Source organism: Meles meles, chromosome 12 (genome assembly GCF_922984935.1).
Source record: "Meles meles chromosome 12, mMelMel3.1 paternal haplotype, whole genome shotgun sequence".
Taxonomy (NCBI): Eukaryota; Metazoa; Chordata; class Mammalia; order Carnivora; family Mustelidae; genus Meles; species Meles meles.
In genome coordinates this window covers 12,709,461-12,734,886 of record NC_060077.1, presented here as the reverse complement: position 1 = coordinate 12,734,886, position 25,426 = coordinate 12,709,461, and the positions used below count along the sequence as shown (strand labels likewise).

The following is a 25,426-nucleotide window of genomic DNA, read 5'->3' as shown; positions in this document are numbered from 1 at the left end:
AAGGTACCATTGATAGCTATGGTTCCTCACACTTGACACATCTTTAGGTAAAATGGATCAGTGACACTATAGGGTACTTCTGCTATCTAGTCCAAGAATGATGAAAAATTTAACCTCAGTTGTGGGTTTTTTTAATGGCTTAATTTGTATTAGCTGGACCATCTAGGGCCAAATGGCCAGTGAAGCTTGGTCCCATTATTAAATGGAAGAGATTATGTAAAATGTTTCTTAGCATAAGGTCTGGCAGAACTCAGTTAGATTCTACTTTGCTTTAGTAGGGCCTGGCCATGGCATGCTAGAGAAATATCCGTTGACTTTCCATGCTTTCGCACCCAACGCGACTGAACTTAAAAACACTGTAAACAAAACACTTCAACCAATGCACCAATTTTTTTCTTTAAAAGAAAAAAATATCTTTTGCATTTTTGTGTGCATCTGTTATTATTCCAGGAAAGTATAAATTTTTAAATGCTCAGCGACTACAAACTGCATTTTTTAAAAAGATATTTATTTATTTATTTGACAGACAGAGATCACAAATAGGCAGAGAGGCAGGCAGAGAGAGAAGGGAAGCAGGCTCCCTCTGAGCAGAGAGCCTAATGTGGGGCTCGATCCCAGGACCGGATCAGGACCTGAGCTGAAGGCAGAGGCTTTAACCCACTGAGCCACCCAGGTGCCCCTACAAACTGCATTTTTAAAGAAATCATGAACTATGTTTTAAAACTAGGGCAAATTTATTCATTCAAAAACTTGCCCAGGCTGAGTGTTTCAAATTATGACTGGAAAACAGAAGTATAGTGAAAGCTTAGTGTATCTTTCTATTTCTTTTATTTGTATACATATATATATTTTAAAACATTTATTTTTCATTTTTTAATTACATAAACTATACATTTTCAATGTAGGAAAACTCAGACCTACAGATAAGCAATGGTCTTAACTATATCCTTCCAGATTTTTATCTTGGGACAGATGTGTGTATTTTGTTATAGTAATTCCTGCCTCTCCAAAAAACTCTCAAAAACAATAAAAATCAAATAGTAAAAGTAAAGGTAGACTGGGTCCTAACTGTACCACAAATGCTCATTTATATTATATACAAGTCTATGTGCATTCATGTCAATTTCAATATTTAAAATCTATATTGATGCTGTTAAAATAATACTAAAAGATTCCACTTGAAACCACAGTGATTTCAGAATAATTAGAATTTGATTCAGGCATGCTGCTGAGAAAGAGCCAAGTATTACTTTTTTCATTAAAATAAGTAGCCTTCTGGTATTGCATCCTTCGAAGAGAAGAATGTCCTGCTGGTTCAGTCGCAGGTGCTTCACATATATAGTTACTCATTAATTTTTCACTCATTCTGGTGTCCTTGAAAATATTCATCAAACATAGAAGAAGAGTCATCTTCATGTTCCTGACACAAAGGAAACACAAAACAGAAAATATTCATTTCCCCTAAGTTAAACCGAGTCTGTGCTGACCTATTTTTCAGGTAATGCTCTCCCAGGAGCTAATGCCCAGCTGCAATGTAGGTGTCTCTTACAGTGGCAAAAGGCATGATTGATAGAATTTTTCCAGCTTCGTGGTAAATTAAAGTACTTATATCTCGTTGGAAGCATTTTTACTTGAGTTTACACTTGCTCTTGGCTAATTTGCTTGAGATAGTGGCGTATGACAACCACCACCAGGCTTCCCACTGACAAATGTGAGGGCGGCCCAAGTTCAACGGGCTTTCATATACTCTCTGCACATACCCCCAAGCCCTGAGGACAAAGAAACTGGGTTACAGTGCCTCAATAACAGGTAGAGTAAAACTGATACTGCTTGTCGAGGACAGATTCAATTTCAGACACCCCTTCAACACGCCCTGGTTACTACTGCTGCCAAGACAAAATCTGAGGAATTGCTGGGATTATGCAGGAGGCCACTGAGTGCTGGTAAACATGGTTACCAAAAGTCAATGATTAAAAATTACCTTTGGTTCTTTGAATTCTAAGTCTTCTCCATACTGAATGGCAAAATCAATATGCTGTAACACAATGTTCATGCTTTCTTCATCCGACTGATCGTAAGGCAAAAATCGAACCATGCTGTAGTCATCAATCTGCACGTTGGGAATTTCATAAAGGGTCATTCTGAAGCTGTACAAAATACTTAATTTTCAACTTACATTTTAGTTTATAACCAGTTATACTTCTGATTAAAAACATTTGTGTGTGGAAGGAGGAGGGAGGCGGGAGAGAGAACAAAAGCAAGTCATCATTGATTTTCCTGACCTCTAACCTCCCAGTACACTCATTAACTTACTACTTAACTAGACACTTACTCTTTCATAGATATTTATCTGAATTCAACAACCATCGGAAGTTTCAAAAGGGCACAGACAGTTCTGAACTCCCCAAATGGTCTGGAATAATAGACATGTCAGTTAACTTATCAGCTACCAATAATAACTACTTCTAAATTAAACTACTGACCAGCCAGTCCACAGCCCACCCCTACTTTCCTCCCCTCTGCAAGGAAATAGGATTGGACTGTGCTTTCCATAACAGTGGCCACTGCCTGGCTATGGGTAAACAGCTGACCAGGCCATTTAAAAAAACCTGAAAAACTTACCAGTCCACATACAGCTTTAGTCAATTTTTTGAATTTTTTGCTTCGTAAGCCACTTGCGGAATCATCTAATAAAGAATACATGTCTGGGTCTAGAAACCTTCGAAAGTGAGAAAGAAGACTGATGAATAAAAGGAAGAATAAATCAGAAAACTAGATTTGTATACTAATAGATAATAGATAATCACATCTCTGTAATTAAGATTTGATGATAATGGAAGACGTGAACTCACTTTTCAATTTCCTTTTTAGCTTTCTTGCTCAGCAGATCCATTTTTGTCATGATGTTAACTTGTGGAATTTCTAGAGATATCATAGCACTCAGCGCTGCCAAGATGCCAGAAATAAACTGAAGGAGGGAACAGAAAAGGGAAGAGGAACTGTTTGCAAAGAAAATTCGCTGGTCTCCACATAAAAGAGAGGTTTTTGCTCCTCACAGAAACAAAACTGGCCTAAGTAAAAGAAATACTCATCCTAAAGAAAAGACAGTCTACTAATCAGATGGTTGACCCTTGGCTTCCAAAGGTAGTTACTGAATAAGGAGGGAAGAGGTAGATTTAATTTACAGTAATCATGGGGCACCAGACTGGCTTGGTTGGCAGAGCAAATGACTCTTGATCTCTGGGTTGTAAGTTCGAGCCCCATGTTAGATACAGAGATTACTAAAAAATAAAATCTTTTAAGCAGGGGTAGAGGGGTAGGGGGAATGCCTGGGTGGTTTAGTCGTTTAAGTGCCCAACTCTTGATTTCAACTCAGGTCATGATCTCAGGGTTGTGGGATGGAACCCCACATCAGGCTCAATGCTGGGCATGGGGCTGGCTTAAGATTCTTTCTCTCCTTTTCCCTCTGATTCTCCCTTCACTCTAAAATAAAAAATTTTACAGTGATCACAAATCTCAATTTAGATGGTATCTTAACCGCTTTTCCACTGAATATTCCTTAAGGGCAATTAATGGGAAATAGAGTTCATAAACTAGACAAAAGGCTCTCAGAGAATTAAAAATACTTATAAAATATGCATCTGCCTCATTTTTCTTAGTAAGTAGTTCCCCCAAATCTATATGATATCATAACATCATTTTTGAGTTAAAAATGTGTCATTATAATAAATGAATAATAAAGGATACTAAATTATTCTGGAATATAGTTTCTGAAATGTCCAGAGTGCTGCAATCACAGAGTCCTTAAAGGAGACCGTCACCTCCTTGTACCCACAACTAAAAAAATCAGTAAGACTGATCTTCAAACCTTGAATGACTCCACCATGAACTGAGAATCAACGAGAAAAACTCCACAGACTCGGAACTCCCATTGTTCCAGCTGCTGGACCAGCTGTTTCATCACGGGCAGGTGTGTATACAACTCAATCTGACCTACGTGAAGAACATGACAAGACTAATACAAACAGGAAATAGGCAGTCATCAAACACACGAAAAGAATTTTCCCATAAGATGGTTAAAAAAGGGAACCAAAAGCGAGTGCTACAAAGGTGTTGTGCTTTTTGGGAATATTCATCAAGCTGTATGCTTAGGATGTATGTGCTTTTCTGGGGGTTCAACTAAAATCAAGGGAAAATATTCTCTCTCTCTCTCTCAAAAAAAGGGGGGGACACCAGGTGGTTCAGTCGGTTAAGTGTCCGACTCTTCATTTTGGCTCAGGTCATGATCTCAGGGTTGTGAGATCGAGACCCATGTCGGGCTCCAGTGGAGCCTGCTGAAGATTCTCTCTCTCTGCCTCTACCTCCCCCAACCCTTGTACACACACACACTTTCGCTATAAAAATAAAAAAATAAAAAATGAGGTAAAATGAAATACCAAGTGAGGGAAAATAAAGTGAGAGCCACAAATGATCACAGCTAGGTCAGCCTCAAGTCTAAAACCCACAAGCTGGCTTAAGAAGTTGTGTGTGGAGGCGCCTGGGTGGCTCAGTGGGTTAAAGCCTCTGCCTTCGGCTCAGGTCATGATCCCAGAGTCCTGGGATCAAGCCCTGCATCGGGGGGGGGGGGGGGGTCTCTGCTCAGCAGGGAGCCTGCTTCCCTTTCTCTCTCTGCCTGCCTCTCTGCCTACTTGTGATCTCTGTCTGTCAAATAAATAAATAAAATCTTAAAAAAAAAAAAAAAAAGTTTTGTGTGTGATTATCTATCCCCTGCAAGCCTCACCTCATGACATTTCCCTGGGTTTCCAGCACTCCGGCCACACTGGCCTTCTTGGGGCCCTAAACCTGCCTCATTCCTTCCTGCCTCAAGGTTTCTGGCACGCTGTGCCTTTGCCTGGACCACGGACTCCTTCATCTTCACCCCACAGCCCAGCTTACAGACCACGTGATCAAAAGCCTCCTAATCTTGTTGCTATGTGATGCTCTTCCTACTCCTGGGGACCACCTGTCACAAACTAATATTAAGTGATAATCTGGGTGATTTTGTTCATTCTGTCTAGCACTCCCCCTTGACCTTGAGCTCCACGAGGGCAAAGACCATGGCTGCCTGGGTCTCTGTGGTATTCCCAGCATACAAACCGAGCACTCAGTAAACTCAGTGAACGAGTTAGAGCCAGTAAATAAGGGCTTTGCATGTCACTGCAGTATAGTTAAGAGCTATGAAGGCTCAGTCCACTTTCTCTCACTCAGGACAGAATTAGCACAACTTCAAGGAACATGTCACATTCAAACTGCTGACTTACCTGGACAGTCAAAAAGAATATAGTCATCCTCTACATGGCCAAGACAGCTCTCTAGCCAGTCAAAATTATTGGCAAAGTACTCCATGCAAAATACCAATCCTCCATTGGGACCAAACCGCAGAGAGTCATCCTCCATGACATCATCCACCTCAATCAGTTCCCGGATGTCTGCAAAAGATAGACAGGGCCCAGAATATAAGACTATCCATTCAAATACTGTTACCCTTGTTAGTGGTAGTTAATAATTATATAACAACTCACATGCGTAAAACTGTTTCTGTACATGATTATCCACTGTAGTAGTGTTTGTGGGAACCAATTAAATTACTGTACACCCAGAAATGGACTCCTATGTAACCATTAAAAGGAGAAGCTCTTTATTTATTTTGTTTTAAAAGATTTTATTTATTTATTTGACAGAGAGAGAGATCACAAGTAGGCAGAGAGGCAGGCAGAGAGAGAGGGGGAAGCAGGCTCCCTGCTGAGCAGAGAGCCCAATGCGGGACTCGATCCCAGGACCCCGAGATCATGACCCGAGCTGAAGGCAGCAGCTTAACCCACTGAGCCACCCAGGCCCCCACCCCCCAAAAAGCTCTTTATTAAAATCTTTTTTTTTTTTTTAAGATTTTATTTATTTATTTGACAGAGAGAGAGATCACAAGTAGGCAGAGAGGCAGGCAGAGAGAGGAGGAAGCAGTCTCCCTGCAGAGCAGAGAGCCCGATGCGGGGCTCGATCCCAGGACCCTGAGATCATGACCTGAGCCGAAGGCAGCGGCTTAATCCACTGAGCCACCCAGGCGCCCCCAAAAAGCTCTTTAAATATGGATGTGATAGGGGTGCCTGGGAGGCTCAGTGGGTTAAAGCCTCTGCCTTCGGCTCTGGTCATAATCCAGGGTCCTGGGATCAAGCCCCGCATTGGACTCCCTGCTCAGTGGGGAGCTTGCTTTCCCCTCTCTCTCTGCCTGCCTCTCTATTTGTGATCTCTCTGTCAAATAAATAAATAAAAAACTTTTTAAAAAAAAATGCCATCACGTGTGTTAACAACAGCAACAACAACAAAAAGACAAGGATCTGCTACATATATATAATAATACATATATCTGATTTTATTCTCTATGGAATTCTTTATGGAAAGACACCCTAGAAACTGGTAACACTGGGTGCCTGCAGGGAGGGGAGCCAATTACTGGGACATAGACCTGCGAGGGAGACATTTTACTGTATACTTATTCTTCTGTACCTTTTGCATTTTAAACAACATCAATATATACTACCTATCCTAAAATGATTAAAACCAAACCAAACCAAGAAAACCAATTGCTGTTTTTTGTTTTTTGGGTTTTTTTTAGGATTTTATTTGTCAGAGAGAGAGCGCAAGCAGGGGGAGCAAAAGAGCGAGAGGCAGAGAGAGAAGCAGGCTCCCTGTTGAGCAAGAAGCCAGACGTGGGACTCGATCCCAGGACCTGGAATCATGACCTGAGCCAAAGGCAGACACTTAATCCACTGAGCCACCTAGGCATTCCCCCAACTGCTGTTTCTTAACACGACCTCAGAGAAACTACTTACCCTCTTCACACCTCACTTTATTTATAAAATGAGGGACAAATCATATATCCTGGAAGGATGAAGGCTCTATGAGATAACGTAGCTTAATCACCTACAGCAGGGGCTTAAAGATTCCGGTATATGCATAGTTGTCTTCTACGACTAATTTTGGAAATCTGTATTTATAATGTTCTCCCACAGGTTTTTAATGTTTGTGCACAAACCTACAATCTCTGTTCACAGAGAGCTGCCTCACTCATAGCCATGTTTATGTGGCTAATACCTTCTTATGGACTTCCTCTCCCTGTCTGAGGGGTACACCTCTGACTCAGGTGGGGACGATGAAATTGGATCTTCTAAAAGGATGATTCAAGGACACAAGTCAGTCATTAAGACATCTGGACCAGAAAGTGATGTGAACCTGAGGTTCATGGCACCTTGCTGCATCCCCGGAAGCCAAGAAGGCTGGTCTATAAGAGGGAGAAAAAGGCAGAGACTATAAGAGGGAGAAAAAGGCAGAGACAGAGAGAAAGCCAGCTTCAGTTTGTTAGTTGTTTTTTTTTTTTAATTTTTGTTTTTTAAAAAAGATTTTATTTATTTATTTGACAGAGAGAGACAAAGAAAGAGAGGGAACACAAGCGGGAGGAGTGGGAGAGGGAGAAGCAGACTTCCCGCTGAGCAGGGAGCCTGACATGGGGCTTGATCCCAGGAGCCTGCGATCACAACCTGAGCAGAAGGCAGACACTAAACGATTGCGCGACCAAGGGCCTCAGTTTGTTAGCTTTTATTTTGGGTTCTAGTCTCTCATTAAGCCTTGCTCTTGGGTTTTTGGAGAGATCACCTGATTCCTTCTTTTTTTAAAAAAAGATTTTATTTATTTATTTGACGGAGAAAGACATAGCGAGAGAGGGAACATAAGCAGGGGGAGCAGGACACAAGGCGGGGGCGGGGAATGGGAGAGGGAGAAGCAGGCTTCCCGCCGAGCAGGGAGCCTGATGTAGGTAGGGCTCAATCTCAGGACCCTGGAATCATGACCTGAGCCCAAGGCAGATACGAAATGACCGAGCCACCCAGCCTCCCCAGCCCTGATATTCTTTCTTAAAAAAAAAAAAAGGCACCTTGTGGCGCCTGTGTGGCTCAGTCCTTAAGCATCTGCCTTCAGCTCAGGTCATGATCCCAGGGTCCTGGGATGGAGCCCCACGTTGGGCTTCCTGCTTGGTGGGAAGTGTGCTTCTCCCTCTCTCCTAGGTTGTGTTCCCTCTCCTGCTGCGTCTCTGTCAATTAGTAAATAAATAAATAAAATCTTCAAAAATAAATAATCAATCAATCAATATCTTCCTTTTATGTAAGCGGGTTTCAGTGCTTTCTGTTGGCTGCGACCAAATAATCCCAAAGAAAAGCAAAGCCTTTTTTTTTTTTTTTTTTTTTTTTGAGGGGCAGAGGGTGAGGGAGAGAGAGAATTTTAAGCAGACTATGCTTGGTGTGGAGCCCAACATGGGGCTCAATTCCCCGGCCCTGAGATCATGACCTGACCCAAAATCAAGTGTTGGATGCTTAACTGACTGAGCCACCCAGGAGCCCCAGCGATCCCTTTCCCTACAGAAGAGGACTCTTTCACACTCTTCATTCAGCCCCTGCCTCCCCAACCTCATGCGCACCCACCTCCAGCCACTCTCATGTCCTGATGGCACCCGTGTCATTAACAGAAATCAGAAGCCAACCAAAGCGCATTTCCCCTGTTCTCACCAGTATTACAGTATTACACAGTATCTTCCACCCTGCCTTCCCTTTAGTTACAAAAGAAGCATCCCGTTCCTGGAGAGCACCTGGTGGCTGTCGGTGGTACGAGCGACTCTTGATCTCAGGGCTGTGAGTTCAAGCCCCGTGCTGGGTATTGAGATTACTTAAAAATAAAACTTTGGGGAAAACAAACAAACAAAACAAAACCACCCTACTCCTAGTGAAGGGAAAACTCCCCACTTGTTTGGGATCTCCCTCCCCTTTCTCACTCTTGAAGTCATTCCCACTGTCTGGCATTTTCAGTTTCTCTTTTTCTACCGGATCTTTCTGTTCACAAACCAAGCCCGTTCCGGTTAGCATCTCCAGTGTTAAAAGGCGACCTCCCTTGACCCTCCTACCCCCTCCAGTTCTCCCTCCACTTCTCTGCTCCTTTCACAGCGAAACTTCCCCCCACCTCCTCCGCGGATGCTGCCATCACCTTCAGGTCACTCTTCAAACCACTCCACGGAAACTGCTAGGCAAAGTGGCCTCCATCTCCAACGCCCCCACATCTAACAGCCACTTCTCCGTCCTCATCTTCCACAACTTCTCAGCCATGCCTGACATAACCAAGCACACAAGCCATTTCTTCAGTCTCTCCTCCTGGATTCTGCAATGCTACATTTTCCTGGCTTTCCTCCGACCTTACTGACTCCACCACCCCCTCCAGACCTCTGATGATTAGACAACTTCAAGGCTTGGATTTGGGTTCTCTTCTCTCAGCATATTTCCTCCCAAAATGATCTCATCCAGTCCTCGAGCGTTATGTTCTGTCTATATGCTGCTGACTCGCAAATTTATACCTCCAAGCCAGACCTTGTCCCAGACTACTGTATCCAATTGGTTTCTTGACATGACCTCTTAGATATCAGACGTCTCAAGCTTAGTAAGTACAAAGAGAATGGCCCCAAACCTAAATAGACTTATCCTCCTTCCCGATAAATGCTATCACACGCTCTCTTCAGCAATTCAAGTCAGATATCTAGTAAGACAGTCACAGTCTAGTAAGAGCCACCCTTGATGTTTCCTCCCTTTCTTACCCTTCTTCGTTCTCCCACAAAATGCCGCTAATTCTACTTGCAAAGTGTTACTGAATCCACCTGCTTCTATCTCCGCCATGACCACACTAACCCAAGCCTCTCAGACGTGTGCAATAGCCAGCCTGCTCGTCCCTGCTTCTACTCTTGACTCCTAGAGTCCATTTTTTGTTGGAGAGTCAGTTACCTTTACTTTTTTTTAAGTAGTTCTTTTTTTTCTTTTTTTAAGATTTTATTTATTTGACAGAGGGAGATACCACAAGTAGGGAGAGTGGCAGGCCGAGGGAGAAGCAGGCTCCCCGCTGGGTAAGGAGACCCATCTGGGACTTGATCACAGGACCCTGGGATCATGACCTGAGGCAAAGGCAGATACTTAACCGACTGAGCCACCTAGGCCCCCTGAGAGCAGGTTATCTTTAGAATAATCAGATGTCAATCTTCTCCCTGGTTTCAACCCTCCTATGGCATTCTCCTGTTGACAGATGCTACAGATTGAATGTCTGTGTTCCCTCAAAATTTCGATGTTGAGAACCTAATGCCCAAGGTGATACTAATAGGAGGTGGGGCTTTTGGGAGGCAACTGGGTCATGAGGATGGTGCCTCATGAATGGGATTAGTGCTCTAATACAAGAGGCCCCAGAAAGATCCCTTGCCCCCTTCCATCATGTGATGACACAGTGGGGAGTTGGCAGTCTGCCAGCTAGAAGAGGACCTTCACCAGAACCCGACTATGTTGGTGCCCTGGTCTTGGGCCTCCAACCTCCAGAACCATGAGAAATACATTTCTGTTGTTTATAAGCTGCCCCATCTGTGGTATTTTGTTAGGGCAGTTCAAACAGACTAAGAAAACAGGACAGAACCCAAACTACTTCTGTCCTACTAGCACCTACCTGCTTCTTTCCTTCACTCCTGATGCTCCAGCTCATTGACATCTTTGCTTTTTCTGAAACATTCCAAACCCCTTCCTATCTCTGGGCTATTTATTGACCTGGTGTTCCCTCATCTTGGAAGGCCTCTCCCCAGCTTGGCGAGGACATTACTATCTTCGGGTCTGGGCCCAAATCTCTCCTCTTGAGATTTCTTCTCAACTATCCTTCCTAAAGCAACTTCCCCAGTTACTCCTTCTCATCGGCCAATTTACAGTCCTTACCACAATCTGTAATGTTTATCCCTTTGCTCATCTCCCTGCTAAAAAGTCCATGAAAACTAGGATAATGTCTGCCTTGTGCTCTGCTAGAACCCTGGTGTCTAGCAAAAATAGGTGTTCAAAAGACATCTGAATGAACAGATTAAAAGAATTTTATTTGAGGGGCACCTGGGTGGTTCAGTCAGCTAAGTGTCCAACTCTTGATTTTTGGCTCAGGACATGATCTCACAATTGTGAGATCAAGCCCCGAGGTGGGCTCTGCACTGGGTGTGGACTCTGCTTAAGAGTCTCTCTCTCCCTCTCCCTCTGCCCCTCTAAAAAAATTAAGTAAATAAAATTCTTTTTTTTTAATTTTAATTTTTAAAAGATGATTTATTTATTCATTTGACAGAGAGATCACAAATAGGCAGAGAGGCAGGCAGAGACAGAGAAGCAGGCTCCCCGTTGAGCAGAGAGCCCGATGTGGGGCTCGATCCCAGGACTCTGAGATCATGACCTGAGCCGAAGGCAGAGGCTTTAACCCACTGAGCCACCCAGGCGCCCCTCTTTTTTATTTTTTAGAGAGAGAGCAGGAGGTGCACCTAAAAGAATCTTAAAAAACTTGAAACAGTTAAGCTGCTCACTTACACTGCGATCTGCAGTAAACCTGATTCACCACAGCAGGACTAAGCATGGAAGGGGACAGAAGGGAAGTGTGATGAGGGAGGAGGAAGGAGTCTACTCACTTAATTCCTAAACTAAAGACCAAGAAAGGATACTGTCACACATGTCATCATGAGTGGATGTCACCAAATGACATTCAGCCTCATATTGTTCCTCATATTGGAATAGGGCAGCAGACTATAATAATTAAGTTTTCAGCTTCTGTGCCAAGCAGCCAGCACTTGCGGCCTCTCCACCCCCTTATTTCCCCTGAAGGAGCGGGGAGGCTCTGCTCAGGACTCACCAGCCATCACGGAGTAGCTGAAGTGTTCTGCTGCAGGATCTAGGTTCACAACTTGCACAGACCGATTAAGGGCTTCACAGTGCTGGACCATGGTGGCACAGTAGGTGCTCTGTAACATCACAAGGCACGAGGGGGTCAAAACGACAGGCAGTGTAGTGCCACCCCCTGCATCCCCAGAGGGACACCCTATATCCCTATAGGGTGGCTCAGTGGCCACAAAGGCCAAAACTGTGCCTTCACTGACCAAAAAGCTGACTGAAAACAGGAAAGGTACCAGGCTGAGAGTCGGGACACCAAACTGGGCTACAGATCCGGACCTGGTTGGGACTCATGGGTAGCTTTAGTGAAAGTGCTTCTCTACTGTGCCCCTCAGTTTCTTCTTCTTTCTTTTGTTTTAAAAAAGATTTTATTTTTAAGTAATCTCTACACCTAACGTGGGGCTCACACTTAACCCCAAGATCAAGGATCAGTCGCAGGATACACCAAATGAACCAGCCGGGTGCTGCCTGGCCCCCCGCCCCACACTTTTCTTGTCTCTAACTGGGATGGCCTCCATAACCACTAAGGCTCCTTGCTGCTCTAACATGCAACAAGTGGAATTTATTTTTTTTATTTTTTATTTTTTTGAAGATTTTATTTATTTATTAGTCAGAGAGAGAGAGAGAGAGAGAGCACAGGCACAGTAGCAGGCAGAGTCAGAGGGCAAAGCAGGCTCCCCACCGAGCAAGGAGCCCGATGTGGGACTCGATCCCAGGACGCTGGGATCATGACCTGAGCCGAAGGCAGCCACCCAACCAACTGAGCCACCCAGGCATCCCCAACAAGTGGAATTTAAAGGGAAGACTTCTGATCATACCATGCAGCTCCTAACACACAATGTCTCCACCAAGATGATTACAGTCCAAACAAAGCTTTAAGTAGGATAGTCAGGGATGTTTCAGCGGGGGGCGGAGAGAGGGGGGTATGTTTAAGGTAAGAGATGTGAACGTGCTTGCCAAGCAAGGGGAAGAGTATTTCCAAATGAGAGCACACTGAGGTCAATAAATAGTCTAGAGGTGGGCTATCAGTTTGCGACTTTTGGTTTAGCAAATTCCTTATCCCTCATTTAGTCCTTAACATACTATGTTAAAATTTCTAGGCTACTTGTCTGTCTTTCCCACTTTCTATTTAAAAGCAGGGCTGTCTTTTACTCGGTTTTATAAGCCTAGGGACTAGCATGGTACCTGGTACATAATAAATGCTTGATAATTATTTCTAATTCACTTAATATGTTTGGATATAAACTCTACAAGAGCAGAGATTTGTGTGCATGTGCGTGTGTGTGTTTTGTTCACTATATAATCCCTACGGTCCAGAACAGTGCCTAGCACAAGAAAACACGTCAGTGGTATTTCTAAGAGTAGGCATCAAAAATCTGTAGGAAAGTACTTGTCTAACACAATCAGTCTGAAAATTCATCTGGAATATAGAAAATAACTTCTATCATGCTCAGTGACTTTTTGACATACTATTCTCTCTGCCGAAGAGGAGGCCCTCTCCATGCAATCACACTACGTTTTATTATTATTATTATTTTAATTTATTTTTAATATTTTATTTTATTTATTTGACAGAGAGACAGAGATCACAAGTAGGCAGAGAGGCAGGCAGAGAGAGAAGAAGGGAAGCAGGCTCCCCGCTGAGCAGAGAGCCCAACGCAGGGCTCGATCCCAGGACCCTGGGATCATGACCTGAGCCAAAGGCAGAGGCTTTAACCCACCGAGCCACCCAGGCGCCCCTCACACTATGTTTTAATTGGCAAGGCATCTATCAATCTTCCCAAGTAAACTATAGACTTTGGGTAGGCAAGGGCTACATTACAGTCACATGTGGATCTCCTACACTCAGAATAGGTCAAGCCTTAGTGACTCAGTGGGTTAAAGCCTCTGCTTTCGGCTCAGGTCATGATCCCAAGGTCCTGGGATCCAGCCCCGCATCAGGCTCTCTGCTCAGCGGGGAGCCTGCTTCCCTTCCTCTCTCTCTGCCTACTTGTGATCTCTATCTGTCAAATAAATAAATAAAATCTTAAAAAAAAAAAAGAAAAATGTGTGCAAGACTGAAGCCAAACAACACCTCCACAGACTCCAGTGCTTCTCGCACTCCTGTTATTTGACTAATGCCTTCATCCATTTCTATATTTGAATGTCTCTCATATTATTCCACTCATACTTGTTCACAAGAAAAAAAAATACAACCCTATTGTAAATAGAAAACCAGTTATATTTGTCAAAACATGGAAGGTAACCATAAAATTAAATACCCTTAAAGCTCTTTTTGTTCTAGCTATATATAAACGTCAAAAGCTCTAAAATCTTCTCTCTAAAGAGACTTGTTGATTAAAGAAGTATTAAAGGTATACAAGCATCACACTGACAATTTCACTTCAATGCAAACTGAAAGACGATTGAAAAGGCAGTAAGTTTCTCAATATACGATTCAAAGTTCATTAGTGTTAGGTCCATGTACTTCCTAAAATCGCCTCTATATATCAGAAGTCCATGTGTCAAGCTCTGAGAAACAGTGATTTAATGAGGCCTCACTTGAACTTTCTATGAGGGGGGCAGGGTCAGATTCTGGAATTACACAAAACTGGATGCAAATTCCAGCCGTCACTTAGTAGCTCGGAGGTCTGGGCAAAGAACTTAACCTTTCTGTCTCATTTTCTGTAAAATCCCCATCTGTAAAAATGAGAACAACAGGAGTTCTCTCACAGCGTTGTTCTGGAAATGAATTAGGAGTTTAAAAGCAGTATCTGGGGGCATAAGTATAATATAAACGTTAGCACCACCGTTAGTTACTCCACTTTCAACGAGCACTGAAGCCCGGACTGCAGAAGCCAGAAGCCCAAGGGTCCCCAGAGCACGCATCGGTCCCTCGGTCTGTACCAGAACCTCCCTGCTTGATCCCAGGATCCCCTCCCTGCCTCCCACAAACTCCGACTTTTCTAGTCTCCAACCAAATCCTCACCTTCCCGCTGCCGGCCGGGCCCATGACCAGCTGCGCATACCGAGGCATGTCTGCGGTCCCGGTGGCCGGTGCCGCCCGCCGCACAACAGAAGCCGACCGCCCCGCTCCCTTGAGCCTTCGCGCGGCGCTGAGTTCCGGGAACCCCACGTGCGAACCAATCGCAATCCAAAGTCTTTTTGTGCCTTCTTTTCTAGCACATCCCTGACTACGGAGCGTCCCGCAGGTCAAATCTCGTGTGAAACGCCTTCTCAGGAAACTTCAGCGCGGGGGTGGAGGGCGAGCGGGGAGGTGGGCAGGGAGGGCGGTGTGCGCGTGCGCAGAAATAGCTGGCGGAAATTGGCAGTTGGGATGCTAGAGACGCCTGGTTGCCTTGGTGATAACGGATAACGGCTAACATTATGCATCCCTGCGCTGGGGACTTCGGTCCTTGATTTGCGTCCTGGTATTTGACCTTTATGGTGACACTCAAGATTTGCACATTTTTAGAGGGTCTGCAATACTGAGGGTCTGGAAGGCACCTCCTGTTTTAGAGGGCATGAACTAATCCCTTCCACAAACCGTGCAAGCGCGCAATCAACTAAAGAACTCCTGCCCCTCCCCCAACTTATTCCAGCGTCGTGCATCTGCCCTCCCCGCTCTCCCGAAGCTATTCGGGCAGTGTCCGGAGCACATCGGAGGGGGCTAGAATACGGCGTCCGCCTCTTCACCCCCAATATCGCCCGGCCTGACGCACGCGTGCTGACGGGGGAGGGGAGAGGGGAAAGCTGCTTCCGCACACCGCTCAAGGTCCGGGCACCGGGGAGGAGATGCCCGGCCAGGGTCCGGTGTCCGACTGGACAGAATGCAGCTCTTCCGCAGAGCCTCCCGCAGTGGCCGGGACCGAGGGTGGCGGCGGCGGGTGAGGCTGAGGGGCCCTGAAGGGTTAGGGAGGACGATGACCGGCTCCGGTTCGTGATCCCCTGTGGAGGAGGGGGTGGGAGCTGGCTGCTCCAAAGGACTCGTCCCCGGTGGACTGAAGTGAGAGGAGGGGACAACCTTTGTTGTGCCCGGGGTAGGACAGATGGAAGCCGACTTACTGTTTAGGGGAAGGGCTTGTGAGGTAGGATTGAGTGGTGGTGCAATGACTAAACGCGGTGACTGCGACATTGCTTGGGTGCATTTTTCTGCCTCGAGGGGGCGCTGCGAAACCTGCTGGAAAATATGCAGTCTCCCACAGGATCTCTATAAAAAAGAGGGGGTTGAGGGCCCAGCAGAAACAGGTTCAACCCAGGGTTTCCAAGCCAATAAATCAGTTCCGTGTGTGCGACATTAGCCACCTTTAGGTCCAGGGAATTCATAATGCCGATGTGACAGATAATTATGAATATTAGAGACACCTTGATTTGACATTTTCTTCCCCCTGAAGTTTTTCTTCATAAATCCATTTTATTTTGAGCAGGTTTTTTACTATTATTTCCTGGATGCTGATGACAACTAGTCTTCAGGATCTCATGGCTCCCAACTGTTACTCCCTAAGAGTGAAAGCTGCAGGGTGTTTTTCCAAAAGCTCGCAGTCATGGCTCTTGCTGCACCCATGACCACTATATATGTATATATATATACATATACATATACATATACATATATATATACACACATATATAGTGGTCATGTATATATATATACTATATATAGTATAGTAGCTATATACATATATATATATATATATATATAGTGGATCGAAGACTTTCTTAAAAACACTTATTTGGGAGAGAGAATGCGGAGGCCGCGGGAGGGGGAGGGGGAGGGGCTGAGGGAGAGAGAGAATCCTTAAGCGGACTCCCTGCTGAGTGAGGACCCTGAGATTATGATCATGACCTGAGCTCAGATCAAGAGTCAGCCGCTTGACTAACTGAGCCACCCAGGGGCCCCTGGAAGGCTGTTAAAGATGGGGTCTTGGCTTTCTTTTCTGTTCATTATTGTGGTTTTTTTTTTGTTTGTTTTTTAAAGATTATTTATTTATTTATTTGACAGAAATCACAAGTAGGCAGAGAGGCAGATAGAGAGAGGGGAGGAAGCAGGCTCCCTGCTGAGCAGAGAACCCGATGCGGGCCTCGATCCCAGGACCCTGAGATCATGACCTGAGCCCAAGGCAGAGGCTTAACCCACTGAGCCACCCAGGTGCCCCATTATTGTGTTTGACTAAGTGCTGGATCCTCATATATCAGGAGATCAGTGAACACTTGGTCACTGAATAAATTGAAGGAAGCGGGAAGGATGTGTGTTTTGTCTTAATTTGAAAGAAGAAAAAAGAACTTGTACAAAAATAGAAACATTTCAGACCAATTTATCAGTTCCAGTATACCTTAATTACGTACAGTAAAGAACAAGATAGTCTTTTCCATATCCAAGTTACTTTATTAAAAATAAAGAGAGCCCGGAAATACCACAGATAACACAGAAGCCCAAATTCTTTATTGAGCTCAATGCAGGAATTAGATTAAAAGGCCTTAAAAGTAAGACCAAATCTGGCTCAAGGTAAATCCTTTTTAGTAGAGTAAAAACCTCGGATAACCCACTTTGAAAAAGCCTGGAGCCATTAGGATATAACCAGGATTACAGGAGAAAATTTGCAAGATATTCCACCTGATAGAAACATGAAAAGTAAAAAGCATATGCAATACTGTCTTTTTTCATTTGAAATACTTTCTTTAATGCTTATAAAGCTGTCAATTATTACATATTATTTAAATCCTTTTTTCCCTCCAACAGATCAGCTGGACATTCTTATTATCAGAGTTCCAAAGGTATTGGTAAGTAGAACATATAAAGCAGATAATACCTACAAAAAAACATGGTTCAGAGATGCTAATTTTGCTATAACTACCAACATAATGGAGTTTTAAAAATAGACTTTATTAGCATCCTGGTGACCTTAGTCTTTAAGATTTTCAAAGAACAAAGCAGGAGGTTCTTTCTCTCTTGTTAAGACATTTCACATCAAACATTTTAAAAAGAGTGCTTCAAAATAGCAATGAATCTGAAAAGAACTGTGTTATAACTGATGTTAGAAAAGCACAGAGTATGGCCTGGGGTTTATAAATTGAAGGGAAAAATTCTAACTTGAACAACTTCAAAGAACATAAAATATTTCTCAATGTTGCGATTTTCCTCTCACTTGAAATAAAGGATAAAGCTGATGGGATGAAGAGTAAGACAAATCCCCAAAGGCATATCACTAATTTTTTTTTCTTTTGAGGGGGGAGCAATTTCTTTCTTTCTTTCTTTCTTTTTTTACGATTTTACTTATTTATTTGACAGACAGAGACAAGTAGGCAGAGAGGCAGGGCAGAGAGAGAGGAGGAAGCAGGCTCCCTGCTGAGCAGAGAGCCCGATGCAGGGCTCGATTCCAGGACCCTGGGATCATGACCTGAGCCTAAGGCAGAGGCTTTAACCCACTGAGCCACCCAGGCGTCCCTCATTGTTTAATTTTTTGAGGAACCACCATACTGTTTCCATAGTAGCTGCACCATCTTACATTCTTACCAGCAATGCACACAGTCTGAGTTTCTCCATATGCTAGCTTACACTTGTTTTCATTTTTTTTAAATGATAGTTATCCTTATGAGTATGAAATGGGACTTCATCATTATTTTTATTTATATTTCCCTAATGAGTGGTGATAGTGAGCATCTTTTCATGTGCTTACTAACCATTTGTGTTCTCTTCCTTGGAGACATCCAAAGTCTATTCAAGTCCTTTGCCCATTTTTCAGTTGGGTGTTTCTCTTTAACTATTATTTTTTAAAAAGATTTATTTATTTGAGAGGGGGAGGGGCAGAGGGAAAGAGAATCTCAAGCAGGCCCCTGCTGCTGCGTGCAGAACTGGGATGTGGGCTCACTCTCAAGACCCTGAGATCATGACCTGACCCTAAATCAAGAGTCAGCTGCTTACCTGACTGAGCCACCCAGAAGCCCCTAATACTTTTAAATGTTTCTGTTCTGTAAAGAAATGCTATCAAGGTTTTGAGAAGTTGAATTTTAGTCCAGGCTATAATAACGCATCTCAGAAATATTGATTAGCAGGGACACAAAGGTATATTCTTAGATAATTAGTCCACATTTATGACATAAAAAGGATTTTTTAAAAAAATTAACTTTTATTATTATAGATTCCAAATTATATCTTAAAGGTCGTAGTAACATAATTTCCAGATGATTTTCCATCTGTTGGCAAACTAGTTAGTCCTTCAGTAAAGCACATTTAACCCTTACTTATCTGAATTAACTCTCCCAATTTGTCAAAATCTGGAAGAAATAAATAAAGTTTAATATGTAAAACTGTAGTGACCTTTGTTGTCAGTACTGAAACAAAACTGTGGCTATTTAATTTGACTTCCTAAATACAAGCTTTTAACTTAAAAACTGTTCTGCCAGCTTTATTTGTACTAGCGTAAAACTGGAAACAATCCAGATGTCCATCAACAGGTGGATGGATAATCAAATTGTGATATATTGGAATATAACCCAACAATAAAAAGGAATGAACTATTGTTACATATCACACACTGATCGATTTCCGTATAATTATGTTGAGTGAAAGAAGCCAGACAAACAGAATATATACTGTATGTTTCCACTTATATCAAACTCAAGAAAATGCAAACTGATTTACAGTGATACTAACCATAGTGCTAGAAAGCCATCTGGTGGGAGGGAGTATGTGAGAAGAAGGGGAGTGTTATAAAGAGTTATTTACTAGTTAAATTTTCCCAGATACTGTTTTTCCCCAAAGTGCTACTGAAGTTTATACCCTAAATTAAGTTCCTGGTTGCAATATCTGAAACTGAAAATTAGATTCATTCTTCGAGATACGCCTCAACTTTTATTTTATTAAACAACTGTTCTTTTAATCTACCCACATCAGTATTAAAAACATTGAAAAAAAATGAAACTGTGTAAAAATAGGTTTTAGTAAAATTCTGCAAAGCCCTTTTAACTGTCTCATTAAAGATATAAAATTTGTGTTATTCTATCTTGACTTTAATACTATATGCTCGTCAAACGAATGATAAAATATTGCTGTAAATCTTTACAGTGCAAGTTTGCATGTATATTCCTGTTAAATGTGGTCTGACACAGTCAGCTAACAAAAATAAGCTGCTGTCAACAGTTTGCATCTCAGCTGAGCTCAAAATGATGTAGTCTGTATATAAGGATATATATGTAGTAAATGTTCATAAATATCTTTAGAGTTTTGTATGCTCTAAAACCAAATGGCCATATCATACAGTCTCTTCAAATTTAACAGAATGATTCATACTACTACTCCAGGATAATCACAGACCCGTGTAAATATATAGACATTAATAACCAGTTTATTGAGCTGATGTTTGCTCATGAAATTCACATATGTCCTTGTCTACAGATAGAATCAAAGATGGACACAAAATGAACACACACATAGCCAAGCTGCAAGAGTTGTGGAAAACTCCTCAAATTCAAGCAATTCACATCCCTAAATCAATGACAGATGCGTCCTTTCTAAAGGTAAGCTAACTAAATATCAATATTTTGTTGAAGTACCAAATTCTTTGTATTCAGAGATGAACTTATTATTGAAGATAAGCTTCTTAGAGGGTAAGGCACTTCAGAAGATAAGGTACACTCAGCATACATCCAGGAGCCCATAACTATCTGCTGAGTAAACTCATGAAATGAATATAAGGATTTTTATCATTATAGATTCTTTTTTAAAAAGGATTTTATTTATTTATTTGACAGAGAGAGAGATCACAAGTAGGCAGAGAGGCAGGCAGAGAGAGAAGGGAAAGCAGGTACCCCGCCAAGCAGAGAGCCTGATGCAGGGCTCAATCCCAGGACCCTGGGATCATGACCTGAGCCAAAGGCAGAGGCTTTAACCCACTGAGCCACCCAGGCGCCCCTAGATTCTTTATCCTAAGAGTTCTTTGAAGGCTTTATGATACTTGAGATCTAATGTCCCTTTACTCAGGAAGCTCAATGCCCCTAAGAAAAGTTACATTCCAGAGATGGAAACCCAAACTCACAGATTCCACTGAAAGTCTGCAAAATTAGAAGCAAGCAAATAAAGAAAATGGCTGTCAGCATTTTAAGACGGCTGTACTTCTATTACCCATTAAAGGTCATAACTGCCAGAAGTATCCTTGTGAGAGCAGTGCAAAAGCAAATGATTACAATACAGCCGTGCAAATTGGTCAATTTTTCTGACCCACATTTTGAGTTTTCTCTGGATTTACCTATTCAGTTCAGTAAATCCTGTGTATACACACATGCATATACATTTTAAGTGAGTGTTACCTTCTAAAATCAGCAAGTGAAAATCTTAGTTAAAATTACTTTTACCAAAGACCCATAGACTATCCCTCAGTGTGTTCAACACAGTTATTCTTCTGGTGCTAGAGAAGACTGTTTCTTAAGATCAAGTAGAGTAGTTGAGTTGCTTTCAGATGCCACAGGATACCTCAAAAATTGTATTTAGAGGGGCGCCTGGGTGGCTCAGTGGGTTAAAGCCTCTGCTTTCTGCTCAGGTCATGATCCCAGGTTCCAGGGATGGAGCCCCGCATCGAGCCCCACATCGGGCTTTCTGTTCCGCAGGGAGCCTGCTTCCTCCTCTCTCTCTGCCTGCCTCTCTGCCTAGTTGTGATTTCTCTCTGTCAAATAAGTAAAATATTAAAAAAAAAATTGTATTTAGAGGGCAAGATGCCTACACTCACTGAGGCACACAGGAACTAAGACTCACGGACAGAGCAGCATATCCCTACTCTCCTTACTCTTCTAGGGCAGTGGTCCTCACCCCTCAGACACATCTGAATCACTTGAGTGAAAACGGCAGGCGGACCCACGTGTGCTGTTTAAATGGCCATTTCTTTCTCTTTTCGGCCAGATTAGCATAGTTGAATTTGAATATGCAAAATGTACGTGTGGTGCAGCTCTCCTGAACGTTCATCCTTTCAGATGAGGAATTTTGCCAACCTCTTGTTCTACGGTGCCTATAAATCTTGTCTTTTAGCATCCAGACCTCACCACAGGCCAGAAGCGCTATCTGTGTAGCATCGCTAAGATCTATAACGCCAACTATCTGCGGACGTTAATGAAGAGGCAGTACGTGCACGTGATCCAGCACAGCTCACAAAAGCCAGGCAGGTGCACCTCGTTCGTTTCTCACTAGTTCTCACAAGAAACCAGAGGGTCTTCTAACAGAGGTGATCTGTATGACAGGTATCCTCAGTCATCACAGGAGCCGCCTCAGTTCTCGTTACTCCCAGAAGCAGCATTACCCCTGCACCACATGGCGACACCAACTGGAGAGAGTGGACTCCGGGCCTCCTGACATGGCCGCTGCACCCGCACCGGAAATGATCCTACAGCATTCCCTTTGGCGACCAGTGAGAAACAAAGAAGGGTCTGTTTCTTGTTGTTTAAAAGAGGAAAATACACCCCAATTTTATTGGAACGGTAGCTACATGAGATTAAATCTTGTTTCCTAATAGGTTCATTTGGCTAAATTCAGAAAAGGTTAGACGAAAAGCACAAAAGGATCTTATAGTCTCTTTACTGATCTGACTGGGATATGCCACTCTTTTTAGAACACATTTTGTGGAACTGTAAAAATTTCTTGATCAGCTAGAGATAGCCAAGACTGGCCTTTTCAGTAATTCCCACTTAAATTCAAAATAGTACAAACACTTCCAGAAGGAGCATATGGTTGCTTCTGCACAGGAGAAAACTATAAACAAAAAAAAGGAAATAAGAAAAAAAGAGAAGAAGAAGACTGATTATTCAACCTGCACTAAAATAGTTAGCTTTGTGTTTCAGGGTTAATTACTCATAGGACACTGAAAGAGTCTTTATGGTGATGCTGGCAGCTTAATAAAAAGAATTTGTGTGGTCCTCCACATGCATTAGACAGCTGTTGATTTTGCTGATTCCAATTAAGATGCTTCTCTTTCTTATAGTTTAAAAACTGGATATGCATCTAAAACAAGATGTAAGTCACTGAAGATTTTTAGAAAACCAGGCAAACTGTTCATGCAATCAGGTAAATGTGGAATTTTAAAAATACGCATTTTGAAAGATCTTATGCTTAAAAAAATATTAAACCCATTAATTTCATTTCTATTACTGAAGACATTAATATTTAGAATGTGATTTGCTTATAATTCTCCAAGTGAGTATGAAATACAGTTTCTGCTTTCACTTAAAAGAACATACTCACCTCAGGGGAATAAGATTCAAGGTACTTCTAAACAAAGGTATTTACAATATCAAGGTCAGAGACTTTAACAGAATGAATTTGTTAGAACCCAGAGCCATAAACATGACTTTTTCAAGCCATAGCACTTTTATGAGATAGTGCCATTTTTGAATGGGACAAAGTATTTTGTATGGTATCATAGTTTATGAGGGCTGTGTCACCTATATAAATTTTGTTTAATATTCAACACACCAGTGGAAGCAAGCCAACCAGGTGGTATCAAAATTTTGCAGAGCAACTCAGATAAGTCCAGAGTTGGTAAGTATCAGCATAAAGGATCCTACAAGTTCATCAGCATTTTTAAAAAATTTTTATTTATTTATTTGACAGAGATCACAAGTAGGCAGAGGCAGGCAGGCATAGAGAGAGGGGAAGCAGGCTCCCTGCTGAGCAGAGAACCCGATGCGGGGCTCAATCCCAGGACCCTGAGCCAAAGGCAGAGGCTTAACCTACTGAGCCACCCAGGTGCCCAAGGATCCTACAAGTTCAGAAGACTACGAAATGAAAAGGGCCAAAGGGGAAGAAAGAATGTTCAGAAGGATTCCGCAGAATTGATAAAGTGGGAAGGATTAAGTGGAAGTTAAACAATGTTGTAGTTGCTCCTACAGTGAGTAGGGAAGAAAACAGGAAGTAGGGAAGTTAGGCCTTCGGAACCCCTATCCCATTGCTACGTGACAGTCCAAGAAATGAGGGTTATGGCGGGGAAAAAGTAAGTCTAGTTCCCAAAATAGTAGCTGGAGGAACCCCAGGTAGGGGGAAATTTCCTGTGATCCCTGAGAGAGAGGAGTAGGAACATAATGCTTACGGAGAGGAGAATGCTGAAGCTATGACTTTCCTGTAACCAAAAGATTTTGACAAGTGAAGACAAAATAGGACCTAGTGACAGAAAATGTGCTGTACAATAACTTGGCTGAATGCAGTACTTACTGGGAAAGTAAGGATTTGGGGGGAGGAATTGGTTAAGTTTTGAAAATCGCAGGCCATTTGTTTTTATGAAAGGGTTATTACTAAGGTAGGTCATTTTGAAGGTGGTTCTTATATACAAATCCCCATTTTCAGGAAATACACCTGTATTTCCAAAACAGACATTATAAACTTATTTTTCTTACAGTTTCTACAAATGATTCTGAACCATACATGAATGAAGAAAAAAAGGAAGAAGATTTACTAAATAAATGTATGCAATCGATGTCAATTGAAGAACAAGGAGAACACCTGATGTGAACTTGATAGTCTTGTGAATTGATGAAGTGCCAAAAGGGGGTGTGTGTGAATTGTGTCCTCTTTCTACATTTAGGATAGTATTGTTACTCACCATGAAGTCATTAAGTAATTTTAGTTTGTTCAGAAACGTTTGCAACAGTGTAAATTAATTGGTTGATTTAGTTCCATGTACTAATGATATTTGTGTAATAAAAGTTATGTGTAATATATGCTTGTATTTCTAGCTAGATACAATTAAAATTTTTCTTGTCACTTAAAACTGTATTATTTTTTTTTAAATTTTTTTTTGTGTTTTTTTTTTTTTAATTTTACTTATTTATTTGACAGAGAGAGAGACAGATCACAGGTAGGCAGGGAGGCAGAGAGAGGAGGAAGCAGGATCTCCGAGGAGCAGAGAGCCCGATGTGGGGCTCGATCCCAGGACCCTGGGAGCATGACCTGAGCCGAAGGCAGAGGCTTTAACCCACTGAGCCACCCAGGCGCCCCAAAACTGTATTATTTTTAAATCTGTCCAATAAATTGCTTCTTTTTCTCCATATAGCAAGTCCTAGAACAAAAACATGAGAATCCCCTATAAGTATTTTTTTTCTTTTTAAAGATTTTTATTTGACAGACAGAAAACACAAGCAGGCAGAGGGGCAGGCAGAAAGCGGGGGGCAGGCTCCCCGCTGAGCAGAGACCCCCCCCAATGAGGGGTTCAATCCCAGGCCCCTGGGATCATGACCCGCCCGGAAGGCAGAGGGTTAACCCACTGAATCACCCAGGGGTCCCAAGTATTCTCTGGGTCTGGTTAAGGAAAGCTCTGAAATAGTCTGATACAAAATAGCACTTGATATTTACTGCTTAAATACAATTTAAAAGTGGGAAGTATGAACTTGCCCTATTTTATGAAAATTGCCAAACGCTTGGACTCTCAAACCAGAGTAAGTTGGGAGTAATTGTACCAAGAAGACTCTTTACATTATATATTCACTCTACTGTGCTTTCTTTCTAAACACTGGTTTAAAAATATGTGTGTGTGTGTGTGTGTGTACATAATTAAAACATAATTGAAATATAGGAATAGGGCAATTTAAAGCAACAGTTTGAGGAATTATTGCTAATATGTCAATATATTTTTTAGAAAATCTAATCTGAGCCCAACATTATGGCCTAGAGCATTTTAAGA

At 42.4% G+C, this 25,426-nt stretch overlaps 2 protein-coding genes across 2 annotated transcripts; one reads left to right on the top strand and one right to left on the bottom strand.

The window, feature by feature from the left end:
- Positions 1-811: 811 nt before the first annotated feature.
- On the bottom strand, positions 812-14,963 carry GPN3 (GPN-loop GTPase 3). Its single transcript, XM_046025869.1, has 8 exons — positions 14,761-14,963; positions 11,755-11,863; positions 5,301-5,468; positions 3,869-3,993; positions 2,853-2,968; positions 2,623-2,719; positions 1,982-2,110; positions 812-1,420 (listed from the first exon to the last, which is right to left on the bottom strand). The coding sequence occupies exons 1-8, from the start codon at positions 14,806-14,808 to the stop codon at positions 1,358-1,360; spliced, it is 855 nt and encodes a 284-aa protein (XP_045881825.1). The 5' UTR covers positions 14,809-14,963; the 3' UTR covers positions 812-1,357.
- A 123-nt stretch (positions 14,964-15,086) lies between these two features.
- On the top strand, positions 15,087-24,520 carry FAM216A (family with sequence similarity 216 member A). The gene is made up of 7 exons (XM_046025870.1): positions 15,087-15,658; positions 17,512-17,552; positions 20,167-20,288; positions 21,790-21,919; positions 21,999-22,182; positions 22,736-22,818; positions 24,146-24,520. The coding sequence occupies exons 1-7, from the start codon at positions 15,567-15,569 to the stop codon at positions 24,256-24,258; spliced, it is 765 nt and encodes a 254-aa protein (XP_045881826.1). The 5' UTR covers positions 15,087-15,566; the 3' UTR covers positions 24,259-24,520.
- Positions 24,521-25,426: the final 906 nt, after the last annotated feature.

Excerpts from the sequence above, each read along its gene's own strand:
- FAM216A (XM_046025870.1), top strand. The coding sequence starts at position 15,567 with ATGCCCGGCCAGGGTCCGGTGTCCGACTGGACAGAATGCAGCTCTTCC. Across the intron at positions 17,553-20,166 it reads TCAGAGTTCCAAAGGTATTG|ATAGAATCAAAGATGGACAC; the intron begins GTAAGTAGAACA and ends CCTTGTCTACAG. Across the intron at positions 20,289-21,789 it reads CAGATGCGTCCTTTCTAAAG|CATCCAGACCTCACCACAGG; the intron begins GTAAGCTAACTA and ends CTTGTCTTTTAG.
- GPN3 (XM_046025869.1), bottom strand. The coding sequence starts at position 14,808 with ATGCCTCGGTATGCGCAGCTGGTCATGGGCCCGGCCGGCAGCGGGAAG. Across the intron at positions 11,864-14,760 it reads GCCCGGCCGGCAGCGGGAAG|AGCACCTACTGTGCCACCAT; the intron begins GTGAGGATTTGG and ends GTGATGTTACAG. Across the intron at positions 5,469-11,754 it reads CAGCTACTCCGTGATGGCTG|ACATCCGGGAACTGATTGAG; the intron begins GTGAGTCCTGAG and ends TATCTTTTGCAG.